The sequence below is a fragment of the Rhinichthys klamathensis genome, unplaced genomic scaffold (assembly GCF_029890125.1).
Source record: "Rhinichthys klamathensis goyatoka isolate OS25496 unplaced genomic scaffold, OSU_Roscu_1.1 h1tg000308l_1, whole genome shotgun sequence".
Lineage (NCBI taxonomy): Eukaryota > Metazoa > Chordata > Actinopteri > Cypriniformes > Leuciscidae > Rhinichthys > Rhinichthys klamathensis.
Window position 1 is genome coordinate 111,564 of NW_026606826.1, and position 14,033 is coordinate 125,596.

Sequence of the window (14,033 nt, forward strand, 5' to 3'; positions counted from 1 at the left end):
TATCAGACTCTAATGGTCTTATCTTACCAATGGTCGACACTTATCAATGTGGTGATTTAGACGATTTACATTTCTATATTACAATGGGAAAAACTAGGACGGCAAAGAACATTTTCATATGCATACTAAGTTTAAGTATAGAAGAAAAGTGATACTATTTAAACAGACATTTTGCATTGTTCTCAAAGTTCAATAAACCATTAAAACCACCACACAGTCATTAAAACACCTTTAGCTGCATCAATATTAAAACCGAAGAAAATAAAACCTATTGTATTCTAAAAGATCATATGAAAATGTTTCTCTTTCAATAACAGCTACATGGCATCGGTTCTCTGTTAATGGCCTTTGTTTTTATGGGGCGGCACCACAGAATTCATCACAATGTTAACGTTCATCGGCCACTCGAAACCATCCAGCATCTTTGCTATTGTTTCTCGAGGGACTCCGTGCTTGTTCCTCCTGTTGATTAAATTAATAGACAGGAAATTACCAGGATATCCAAGCCCTATTAGACTGCTATACAAAGACTGTCGTAAATTAAACAAATAAAAGAAAGTAACAATGTCTCTTAATCCAATTAAAGTCAGCTGGTCTTATTCACAAGGATTTGAAAGATACTCACTGATCCTAGACTATAAAACATTTTATCCACTTAAACACAACTGAATTCCGAACCTCTGTACCGTAAGCCAAACCCTGATCCAAAGTCAATAGTCTTTCTCATTCAGTGATTAATACAAGTCACTGTGTTCCTGGCTTGACATGACAATCAAAGCTGTTATCAGACTTACTTTTCTAACTGGGCAGGATCATATTTCCAGCAGGTATCTGGCTCAAAAAAGTCCACTCTGTATCCGTTCTTTAAAGCCTGTGTGAAATAAAGGAAAATAATAAAAATGTGTTACTAAAGAGAATCCTCTTTAAGAGAAAGAGAATTACTAGCCCGAGAATCGTAATGTAATGTAATACAAGAAGATAATATCTGGATTCAAACATATGAAAATGTTTTTAAAGCGGTTGGTTGCATTTCAGACAGTTTTCAGAGCCAGTTTAAAGCCTAACTTGTGTTTTACAAATCCCTTTATCACTCCAGTTCCAGGCATTTCTGACACCAACTCACCAATTCAACATAAGGCTTCATCTCCCAGGCTTTAACATTAGTGTTGTCGATGATAACAGGTGAGCGGCCCTCCAACATCAGCTGTTCAGCTTAGAAATGACAAAGACATAAAAAAAAATGTTTTTAAACTTCATGCTCTTTCTCAAAACATCAAATGCTCAAATTTGCGAAAGTTTCCATTCTTAAAATTGTCTGAATAATTTCGTAAACAGACAAATCTTACAAAAATGTCCTGGCCCCCCAAAAACTAAATTATAGGGCGTTTTTTTTGTTGTTGTTGCATTGTAACATTATTTTCATGACAATTAAGCTATTTAAATATAGAAATATAAATTCCTGCCTTTTCATAATTCAAATGGTATTATATGAATTTGTATACCATTGATGTTTGATAAATAAATAAAAAACTTATTTAATCTTTATTTAATCTTTGTTTTACTGTAATACAGTAAAAATGACTGTATTGCAGCAATGACAATCAAAAGTGAATCACCACTGAAAAGAATTACAAAAATAATAGTCCTAAAAAATCTAATTTAATTTAATGTATCTAGTTTTTTAAAACTTTATTTATTTTGGGCTGAAATATGACCTGGACATATTTTCATAAAAGTTCATCAATTAATGTTAAAGGGGTGGTTGATTATGAAACTTTAGTTAGTGTGTAATGTTGATGTTTGAGCATAAACAACATCTGCCAACTTACACAACACTCAAAGTTCAAAGCAAAGGGAGATATTTGCTTTTAAAGAAATTGCTTTTTAAGGACTACAACAAACGGCTGGTAGGGAATACAGGACATTCCTCCCGAGTTAGTGACATCCCTAACCCTAGAATGTACATAAACCCGGGAACACGATGTATAGATTATCACAACAGAATATGCTAATCAATGACTAGAAGATAAATACACATCAGCTACATAACATAAATTCATCAACCATTCAGAAATGTCCTGTTGCATTGCACATGTTGTCACTTCCTCTTGAGTCTCTCCATCTTTATCTGACTTTTGTTTGAACATAAAAGGCTAAAAGTTTTTGAAATTTTCAGTGCATGTCAGTGTGAGGTAATCGAAGCTCCGCCCTCTATGCGTGTGCTGGGAGCAGCAGCTCATTTGCATTTAAAGGGACACACAAAAAAGGTGCGTTTTTGCAGTAACACTTCCTTTTACAGTCCTGTTACCCATGTACTTACTATGTACTTATTATAGTAATTATAATTACTGGGTAATAACTAGGTACTAACCCTGAACCTACCCCTAAACCATGTACTTACCTTATATTAGCCAGTACTTTCTAGGTAAGTACATTGTAAGTACACGTAAGTACCGTACTGTACTGTAAAAGGAAGCGTTACCGTTTTTGCTCACCCTCAAAAAGTGACAATTTTAACATGCTAGGCTATATAAAAATATCTGTGGGGTATTTTGAGCTAAAACTTCACATACACACTCTGGGGACATCAAAGACTAATTTTACATCTTTTGAAAAGGGCATTATACCACCCCTTTAAATAAACGTAATATAATCACATGATGAAAAAACAATATAAGGATTATTAGGAACACCTGTTAAATTTCTCATTAATGCAATTATCTAATCAACCAATCACATGGCAGTTGCTTCAATGCATTTAGGGGTGTGGTCCTGGTCAAGACAATCTCCTGAACTCCAAACTGAATGTCAGAATGGGAAAGAAAGGTGATTTAAGCAATTTTGAGCGTGGCATGGTTGTTGGTGCCAGACGGGCCGGTCTGAGTATTTCACAATCTGCTCAGTTACTGGGATTTTCACGCACAACCATTTCTAGGGTTTACAAAGAATGGTGTGAAAAGGGAAAAACATCCAGTATGCGGCAGTCCTGTGGGCGAAAATGCCTTGTTGATGCTAGAGGTCAGAGGAGAATGGGCCGACTGATTCAAGCTGATAGAAGAGCAACTTTGACTGAAATAACCACTCGTTACAACCGAGGTATGCAGCAAAGCATTTGTGAAGCCACAACACGCACAACCTTGAGACGAATGGGCTACAACAGCAGAAGACCCCACCGGGTACCACTCATATCCACTAAAAATTGGAAAAAGAGGCTACAATTTGCAAGAGCTCACCAAAATTGGACAGTTGAAGACTGGAAAAATGTTACCCGGTCTGATGAGTCTCGATTTCTGTTGAGACATTCAGATGGTAGAGTCAGAATTTGGCGTAAACAGAATCAGAACATGGATCCATCATGCCTTGTTACCACTGTGCAGGCTGGTGGTGGTGGTGTAATGGTGTGGGGGATGTTTTCTTGGCACACTTTAGGCCCCTTAGTGCCAATTGGGCATCGTTTAAATGCCACGGCCTACCTGAGCATTGTTTCTGACCATGTCCATCCCTTTATGGCCACCATGTACCCATCCTCTGATGGCTATTTCCAGCAGGATAATGCACCATGTCACAAAGCTCGAATCATTTCAAATTGGTTTCTTGAACATGACAATGAGTTCACTGTACTGAAATGGCCCCCAGTCACCATATCTCAACCCAATAGAGCATCTTTGGGATGTGGTGGAACGGGAGCTTCGTGCCCTGGATGTGCATCCTACAAATCTCCATCAACTGCAAGATGCTATCCTATCAATATGTGCCAACATTTCTAAAGAATGCTTTCAGCACCTTGTTGAATCAATGCCACGTAGAATTAAGGCAGTTCTGAAGGCGAAAGGGGGTCAAACACAGTATTAGTATGGTGTTCCTAATAATCCTTTAGGTGAGTGTATATATATATATATATATATATATATATGTGTGTGTGTGCGTGCGTGCGTGTGTGTGTGTGGTAGCACAGTTCATCCTACAACAATTTAATGATTTTAATCATATATATATGATTAAAAGGATTAAGTTGTAGGACGAAAATGCTTCAGAGCCCAATGTATAAAAAAATATGTAACATATAGGCTTTCCTCACCTCTCTTCTGATTCCAGTCGTGTGCGTCCCCAAGCAGAGCAGAATCAAAAACATATCTGTTGTCTTGGAAAAAGTAGTCATCTGTGCTCAATATTACTCCATTGGGACCAGTGGACAGGAGCTCTCTAAAAGACATGCAGTGTAACATTAAAAAAATCAGTTCTCTGCTTACCTAAACTATTCAAAACATAGGCCATGTTACAATGTTACCAAAACTCAAAATCAATACAAGTATTATTTGTAATACGTCTTTAGTATTTAATCAAACATTTGGCCACTGATTTGGTGTAGAAAAAAAACAATGAGGTCTTTTCTCTACATATTTAGTTTTACTCACCTGGCCAAAGTGGATTTTCCAGATCCTGGGACTCCCCTCAACAAAATGAGCTCCAAATGTTGATATTGGTCTTTTTCGTGATCTTGCTGCTGCCAGTGTGATAACGGTGTTTCATATTCCTCAGAGAATCTATGATCCTCCTGTGACTGGAAACTGCTACGTTCATGCCAGCTGTTTGAAGGTAATGGTGGCCCTTCCCATGGGCCCAAGCTGTTATTTTTGTTTTTCGTATGAAGACTGTGGAAGTTCTCCTGAGGTCTCATGTCTGGAGGATACATGATTGGACATCCAGAGGTTGGGGGAGGGAAGAACTGAATCCTTGGGTCTGGAGAAACCCATGGTGGAGGTGGATACCTTGGCTCTGGATGTCCTCTTCCACCAAAGTCATATGTATTCCATTGTAAGCGAGGTCTCCATCTCTTTGGATCTTTTTGGTTGCGTTCATGTGGATCCGGGTAGGGTCTGTAGGCTCTACCATGATCAGTTACGACAACAGGACTGTCCTTCCTGTTTGGTAGGTTGGTTTTGGGCTTCCAGGATGAATGAAGGGCATGCTCTTCAACCGATTTGGTGTCAGAGTCGCCATCGACCTTATCTACTTCCTCAAGCTCTTTGTAAAATTCACAAAGCTCCTGCTCGATACAAGGTTCAGGGCGACACGCAGGCCCAATAAATGCAGTACTAGTGACACCTAACCTTCTAATGACACGGTTTCTGTCTGCTTGGCTTGTACTCTCAATAGAACATGTGTTAACTTCTTTCACATTAGCGTCTGTTTGCATTTGTGTTGAAGGATCCAGTTTTCCCCCATCTGGATCGACATCCTGTTGTGTCTTGAAATTACTTTCAGCAGGTAACGTTAAATAAGCAAATTCCGTGTGGTTAATCGTCTGATTATTGGATGATTTAGACACTGGAGTCACTGGAGACGCTCTGACAACATCTGATTGAATTTGTGGTGTGGTTTTATATGGTTCCTCTACATTTCCACCATTAGATGGAGAAGTAGATTTACTGGTGTTCACATCTGGCATCTGTTAAGAATAATAAAACTGAATAAAGACTTTAAATAATCACATAGTAAAGCAATATTGTGTACATTTATAGATTCATTGATTATACAAAGATTAATAAAATCAAAGCAGGCCAACCTTTTAAGCATCGGATCACAGATTAACTAAGTCATAACATAATAATGTATAGACGTTTATATCTGTCTGCTTTACAACCATCTTTTACTATTTAAAACATCACAGAAGCAGTTTCGATAGTCAGGTTCATGTTTCAATTACTATCATAGTCATGACTAAGTAATCTACGAATTATATTTTCTGAAATCGATAAAATTGCGCTGAAAAGCTTTAACGTTACCTGAAGTGCGGAAAAACTTATAAGTACAAAGGTTAATTAAACGTTTTGTTTATCGACGTATATCTGATAGTACAGTAGAGGGAAGCCAGCCGCCTAGAGACACTCAACACCACAAAGGGGAAATAAAAAGGTTTCAAAATAAAAGTCGCTTAAAAATAAAATAAAAAATATTTAAATGTAATGTACGTTACATGTATATAAACATATATTGTACCGTTAAAAAGTCTGTTGTTATATATTTTTTTAATCTTATCACAAACTTTTCAACGGTAGTGTATGTGAATATTATAATATGGCCTATGTTGTAATTTATATTGTTTCATTGTGGTAGGATTGGTCGGATATTGTCAACAAGAAGTAATTACAAATTTCCCTCAAACCTGAAGTGTGCTCCTCCAGTTTAACCACAAAATGTGTCAGTCACCACTTCCTCTTCTGTGAAGAAATGTGAAGTTCGAGTCTACACAGCTAGCACTATTTTGCAGCCTAACTTATTTAATTAATTATTGCCAAAACCATATTTTGTTTTGAAGGATGACCTATACAAAATACACATAAGGAAGTAGAATCTTCAGATCCTCCTGTAGTAGAGACTGCTGGTAAACCGCTGGAACTAAACCAAAACTGCATTTTGAGCAGAGGTGGACAAAGTACACAACTTCCTTACTTGAGTGAAAGTACATACTACTGGTCAAATATTACTCCGTTACAAGTAAAAGTTGTAAAGACAGATTTTTACTTAAGTAAAAGTACAGAAGTACTCGTTTTTAAAAGTACTTAGTATCAGAAGTAAAAAGTAAATGTCAATGCATTGTTTTATTATTGTTGCATTGTTGTATGTAATACTTACAGTAGCCTACCGTATGCCTCTGAATCTATGTCTGCCTACCTACCCTCATATCAATATCAAATTTATTTCTGAAACACCAGTTCCAGTAGTGGGATTGAATGTGAGATTGAATAAGTGTACTCAATAACGTCCACAATGGTTTCGGACACCCAAAAGGCTGTTCCCTCAAATAGTGCCCTGTTTAAAGTTTTTTGGCTTTTAGTATTAATATGTTAGCCTTACTGTTATCTATAAGCTGTTGTGCTCCAAAACAATGACAAAATGGACATTTAAAAGACCAAACCCAACGTTGAAAATGAAAATCAGGTTGATGTCAGAATCCAACGTCAGATTGACGTTAATCTCCAACATTGGATAGACATTGTATTGTGGTTGAAAATGAGAATCGGGTTGACATCAGAAACCAACATCAGTCGGGTTCTGATGTCAATCCGACGTCGGATTCTGCCGTCAACCCGACTTTCATTTCCAACCAAAATCATCCCCTGACTGACGTTACAACTTTCTACTCAAGGACCTTGACAACAATGTAGTGGAGTAAAAATTACGAGATTTGTCTTTCAAATGTAGTGAAGTTAAAGTGAAAAGTTACATTACATTTACATTTAGCTGACGCTTTTATCCAAAGCGACTTACAATTGCTATATATGTCAGAGGTTGCACACCTCTGGAGCAAGGGGTTAAGTGTCTTGCTCAGGGACACATTGGTGTCTCACAGTGGGTTCGAACCCGGGTCTCTCACACCAAAGGCATGTGTCTTATCCACTGCGCCATCACCACCCTCTAAAAAAGATTTCCAGAATAATACTCAAGTACAGATGCTCAAAAAGTGTACTTAAGTACAATACTCAAGTAAATGTACTTTGTTACTGTCCACCTCTGATTTTGAGTAAGTTGAGTAATTTCTTAAAGTAAATCATTTTATCCCCTAAAACTCATCTTTGATCACCAAAATTACACAAAAATAAATTTCTTCATGCTATAATATAGCTTGAAGGTAACACACTGCCTCATTTAGTACGCGGTTCTATGAAAATGCAAACTAGCCCCGTCTACTCACTCACACCAGCTCAGAGATCCACTCCCTGATCACACGTTGATGTGATTGGTTATAAGTTAGTTTGTGACATCTGAAACACCAGCGATAAGCTTTAAGCTGTTTGGAGTCAATAAATAGGCTTTACTGTGGTATAATTCCAAACAAATGATAAAAGATGCTATTTTATCTTTTTTTTTTCCTTTTTTAATAACGTTTTAAATAACAAAGGCAGAAATCGTCTCAGTTACGTATGGTAACCCTCGTTCCCCGAGGAGGGAACGAAGACGTAAGTCTAGACAAATAGGGATCGCTTGAGAGAGCCTATCTACTTCGAGTGAACTAAACGAGCCAATGCAGATTGGCATGCGATAATTGCACCAGCTGCGGTGCCTCACATCCTTGTTTTTCCGCTGAGGAGCCAGACCTGTGACCGTACAGCGGAAGCTCAGCAACTGTGGGGAATGAGGGTTACCATACGTAAGGGGCTCTAGGCAGAGAAGATCAGTCACTGCTGTTCCGCAAGACCCAGTCAGTGTGACTTATTGGATAACGCTGGGAAAGCGTGCCCTTGGGGAAGGGAACGCTGCGGAAGCCACATCCTACCCCGGAGGGGGGCACTGTGACGGTTACACATATGGACTAGCCAAGCAGGGTAATACGACATATGCCAGTCTCTGGGGTGGTTCCAGACAAATTCTAGGGGGGAAAGAACACGAGCAGAGACGACAGAGCAGGCTCTTTCGAGGGAAAGACTCGGGCTCGTCCGCAGAGGAGCTGATCGTGGAGGAATACACATATGGGGTCGCCGCAGGGACCGCTACATATGGACACCCAGCCTAACACCGGTTCCACAATGCATACGAGTGTAGGCCTAGCGTCAGACGCTCCCCAACGTCTGACTGCCGCAGGGGTGACGGAGGAACTCACAGGGTTAGCCATTTCTGGGGAACACTACTGGACCAAATAGACGCACGTATCCAGCCCATGGGGGCGGGAGTGGCGTAGCAACCCGACACTAAGAACGGGTCCCTCGCGCTACTGCACTGTAAAAAGTAATACCTAGATCTAACTTATAAAAAGTGAGGCAAGTGGCTGCATTGGATGTTTTATGTTGATTCAACTTGCAGCCTTTTTTAAGTATATTCAACACTTTAACATTACTTTATACAAACGCAACAAAATCAAGTTGAGTTAACTAATAGTACTAGTATTACTCAGTTAGATAAACCCACTTTTCTTGGTACAGTAAACTTATTTATGGGTTGCTACAAGTAACCTGTACTCATTTTAATTAGGTTTTATGAACTTTATTTTCTTAGTAAAATTAACTTAATCATATGTGAATAAACATTTTTATATATTTTTTTTAATTGTCAATAACAATTACAAATTCAATTGAAGAAGAAAAAGATGAGAAGATAGATTGAAGACAATATATAATTTATTCAATGTCAACCAATGTCACTTTTAACAGTGACTACAAAACAGCAAATAAATGTGGCCGCACATGTACACTCTAATATAAAACAAACACTGTAGAAGTGTATTTTCAACCTGTTCTGAACAGTACAGTGAAATATCCAAACTGCCCAATCTGAAATGTTAGGATCAAGGTAAATGTGAGCCATAACATCACATTGTATCACACTGGAACTGCAATGTCAAAAATGACTTGATGATGGTTTAGGACACACAGGGTCCAATCCTACAAAAAGCCTCTGATATATCTCAAGTATACACCAGTTTTGAGGGATACTTGAGGTCGAGAGCATAGGTAAGTTCAAACAGGAGGCAGCATGCTTTCGACAGGTTTGGCACACCTCTGACCACGGGCTGTCCTTATATGATAATCCCAATCGTGTCGGGGTGATGGCACATGTACATTTTCAGTGGGCAACTGCCAAGCTCAGCGTGCACCTCTGTTTCAGCCCGACTCTATTGGTGGAGACAAAAAAGAAACAAGAGTTTGGTCAGACAAATAGGAAATGAGATGAATATAGCAGACAGGTAGAAGAGATAAGACACAAAGTCCAAATTGTACTTTTTTTGCTAAAGGTGGTGGATACAAGATGGATACTGTGACTAGAACATGTGACCAGAGTGAAGTCTACCATGACAATGCCATAGAGTGTGGGTACTAAAATATCATGATCTACTCTAGCATGAGTGTTGTATTTTTCTGGTTCAAAGGATGCATTACAATAAAACAAATGCAATTGTCCTTGCCTGTACCTGACTGGTCATCACATTACTGTTAATTAAGCTACAGAGTTTAAATATCTTTCAAGAGCAAACGTAATCACCCCATATCATCACAATATTAATAAACCCACTAAGCAAAATTATGTCCAAAAGACATCTTTTCAACGTCTTTGTCACAAAGACGTACATTGAGGAGCCAGAATGAAAGTTTTTACGACTTTTTTTGAGGTGTTCTGTAATGAACGTTCACGGAAGCTCCATTCAAGGTTGAAAAGTAGTTCAGATGTGGACAATTTTCAACATCATTTAAGGTCTCATTTGGACAATTTATACTTATTCTAGACCAAATAAACACTCTCAGGATATATTAAATTAAAACTCACATTTATTTCAATGTAATTTCCATGTGTAATTGCAAAGCAATTCACAGACAGTGAAGTTTCTTTTCATGATTTTTGGACAAACACGCACTGACACCTTTAGACAGTTTAGCATCTGTAATTTATACATATTTGGATCGTGAGAGAAATCAGATTCGAACCAGGGACCTTAAGGTGCCTGCCCTAAGTAGACAGTAATGATTTCATGATTTTTGGACAAACGAACACTGTCTGTGAGTTGCTTTGCAATTAGAAATTACGTTGAAATAAACATGAGTTTTAATTTAATGCATCCTGAAAGTGTTTATTTGGTCCAGAAACAGTTTAAATTGTCTAAATGAGACATTAAATTACATAAAATATGTCCACATCTGAAATAGTTTTTAACCTTGTATGGAGGTTCCCTGAACGTCTATTGGACTTACAGAACACGTATAATCTGATCAAATTGTAATTGAATCTATTCTGAAGTTTGTCTTACCTGGATGTGAAGCTCGAAGACCCCAGGTAACAAAAGTGCTTGGGTATCTAAAGAACAGGCAAATGTTAGATGTTAGAAATAAGGTTAATCAGACAGACTACTAAACATACATCTCTACAGTCTAATATGTGCATCTGCTTTAGTAATGCAAAAGTATAATAACATAGACCTGTCAAAGACACACAACACACAAAACAAAGTGTTGTCCATAAAACACCACATCTTACTTTCCCTTACTTGCCCGCACAACTGAAGGCTCGAAATTGCGACCGTCTCGATCGCATATGATCCCGAAATTTAATCTGTGCAATCTAAAAATATAACTGAGGGCATTTGTGCAACTAATTATTACATACGTAACTTATATGTGTTTTTAAACACTGCTGTTGTCTGCCGATCGACCACACTGTGCAGCCATCTTAGCTTACCATGTGTGCAGGATAGCTAGCTATACAATTTGCAAACCTAACCTCAGCTCCCTAGTGGAGTAAGCGATTTTGCGTGACTTTAGTTTACATCACCAGTCATTCGGCTAAATTTGCTCAACTTACCGTGTTAATCAGACCCTGAAATTCAGATCCGCTGCAGCGACCAAACAGTTGAAGTGCCGAGGAAGATATTGCATCTGCCTGGAGTCCCCGCCAGTAAAAAAGGGATAATGCCAACTTATAAAATTTAAAATATTTACGTTTGATGAACACACCTGTCACATCGACAGCTGCTCAAATAAATTGTGCATTGTCAACTCACTTTTATAACATTTATTGTACACAACAACCACATACAAATAACTACCCAAATAAATTGCATGGGTTTTATTTAAAATATATTGTTATATAAAAACTGATATATTTTAAGTAAAGAGGAAGTATTTTGATACTTGTATGTATAAAACCAATAAAATAAACTAGATTACAAATATTTAAAATATATAAAACCTACTTTGTGGGTGTAGCACTTTTTACAGTGTGGCCACTGGGGGCGAGCTTCCCCACAGTTGCTGAGCTTCCCGCTGTACGGCCGAGTCACAGATCCGGCTCCTCAGCGGAAAAACAAGGATGTGAGGCACCGCAGCTGGAGCAATTATCGCATGCCAATCTGCATTGGCTCGTTTAGTTCACTCGAAGTAGATAGGCTCTCTTAAGCGTATACGGGAAGATACCGGCTCTACACGGAGGCTATAGAATCTAGCGAAAGTGTTAGGTGTCACCCAGCCCGCAGCTGTACATATATCTGTCAGCGAGGCGCCTTGAACCAGCACCCAGGAGCAAGCAACACTTCTAGTTGAGTGTTCTGCAACCCGAACGGGCAAGGCACGCCTTGGACTTCGTAAGCCAAGGCGATGACATCTAGTATTCAGTGGGCCATCCTTTGCTTGGAGACAGCCTTTCCCTTCTGCTGGCCTCCGTAACAGACGGAAATTTATCTGAGGTCCTGAAGCTTTGCGTTCTGTCCACGTAAAAAAACCGGAGAGAGCGGACGGGATAGAGAAAAGCTAGGGCTGGGTCTGCCTCCTCCGAAGGCAGCGCTTGCAGGTTCACTACCTGGTCCCTGAAGGATTCAGTCTCCTCGCTCCCCTCAGGAACCTGACGATCAGGTCATGCTTTCCCAATGACTTACCTTCAACTGCATCATGATGTGTTGTAATAGCGGCAACATACACTTTGAGGGTGCAGGGAGACAGCCTTCGCTGCAACCCATCTTGCAGGAAAGAAAGCACGACTCGGACATCTTCGGGGGTCTTCCCGGTGGGAAGAACACCATTCAAGGAACAGGTTCCACTTCAGAGCATAGAGGCGCCTCGTTGAGGGGGCTCTAGCAGAAGTGATGGCGTCTACCACCGCCTGTGGTAGGTCACCTAGAACCCCAGAGTTTCCAGAGGTCTGGACGCGGGTGCCATAGAGTGCCCCGTCTCTGAGAAAGCAGGTCCTTCCTCAGAGGAATGGGCCAAGGAGGTGCTGTCGTGAGGAGTATAAGTTCTGGGAACCAGGTCCGGTTATCGCAATCCAATCTGCATTGGCTCGTTTAATTCACTCGAAGTAGAGCTCTCTCAAGCGATCCCCATTCGTCAGTCTAGACTTACTCGTACTTCAGCTGGGCCTAACAACACAGCTGCAGTGGACACCTTCAACAGATTTTCCTTTGGAATGCCGACGTCAAACTGAACAGCGGCTCAGGACAAAGAGGAAGCGTGGCTCGAGAGGAGGAATTAAACGCCGCATTCGTGCAAGAGGATCTAAACCCCCAACTATAGTCCTCTCTAATGTGAGATCGCTAAGGAACAAATTAGATGAACTCCATGCCTCTACGCAATACCGGTATGAATACAGAGATAGTTGTCTGTTATGTTTTAGTGAGACTTGGTTAAACCATACAGTAAATGATGACAGTCTTTCCCTACCCGGCTTTGGTACACCGTTAAGACTTGATAGAGAACAACAAGCTACGGGGAAATCGATTGGTGGAGGACTATGTATGTAGGCTACATTAACACCAAGTGGTGCAGACACCATATCATTAGACAGACCATCAACTCCCCAAACCTAGAACTCTTATCAGTTTCCCTAACACCTAAATATTTACCACGAGAGTTTGGGCAACTATTTGTATGTGACGCAAACTACAAAGCGGCTGCAGATGCGATATATCACCATATACAAGAACTTGAAGCAGCGTCCCCAGACACTCCGAAACTTATCCTAGGTGACTTTGATGGTTGCTCTTTGTCATCTGCATTACCCCACTATCAGCAATATGTGAAGTGCGCCACGCGTGGATCAAAAACAATTGATCTATACTATGGCAACATAAAAAATGCCTACAAAGCAGTCAACAAACCAGCGATAGGCGGGTCAGATCATAACACTGTTCTTTTATTGCCCTCTTATCGACAAAAATTGAAGAGGGAAAAACCTAAAATTACATCAGTGCGGGTGTGGGACGATGACAGTGTGACAGCTCTTCAGGGCTGTTTTGACTGCATAGAGTGGAGCGTTTTTGACTGTGTAGATCTCGACGACCATGCAGATGTTGTCACGTCATATATTAACTTTTGTGTGGATAATATAATCCCAACAAAACGCGTGAAACAGTTTGCTAATTCAAATCCATGGTTTACAACCGAAATTAAAAAACTGTTAGTGGACAAAGAAAGAGCGTTTAAAGAAAATGACAGGTATGGAGGGAAGCTGATTCAGAAGGAAATACAGTTGAAAATCAAACAGGGCAAGAGACAATAAGGACAAAGTTGAACAACAACTAAAGGAAAATAACTCGCGTATGGCGTGGAGGAGTA

At 39.6% G+C, this 14,033-nt stretch overlaps 1 protein-coding gene across 1 annotated transcript; it reads right to left on the minus strand.

Annotated features, from left to right (window-relative positions):
* Positions 1–5,925, minus strand: n4bp2l2 (NEDD4 binding protein 2-like 2). Its single transcript, XM_056270772.1, has 6 exons — positions 5,787–5,925; positions 4,416–5,449; positions 4,079–4,203; positions 1,124–1,212; positions 795–871; positions 1–462 (listed from the first exon to the last, which is right to left on the minus strand). The coding sequence occupies exons 2-6, from the start codon at positions 5,447–5,449 to the stop codon at positions 339–341; spliced, it is 1,449 nt and encodes a 482-aa protein (XP_056126747.1). The 5' UTR covers positions 5,787–5,925; the 3' UTR covers positions 1–338.
* Between the last annotated feature and the right edge of the window lie 8,108 nt (positions 5,926–14,033).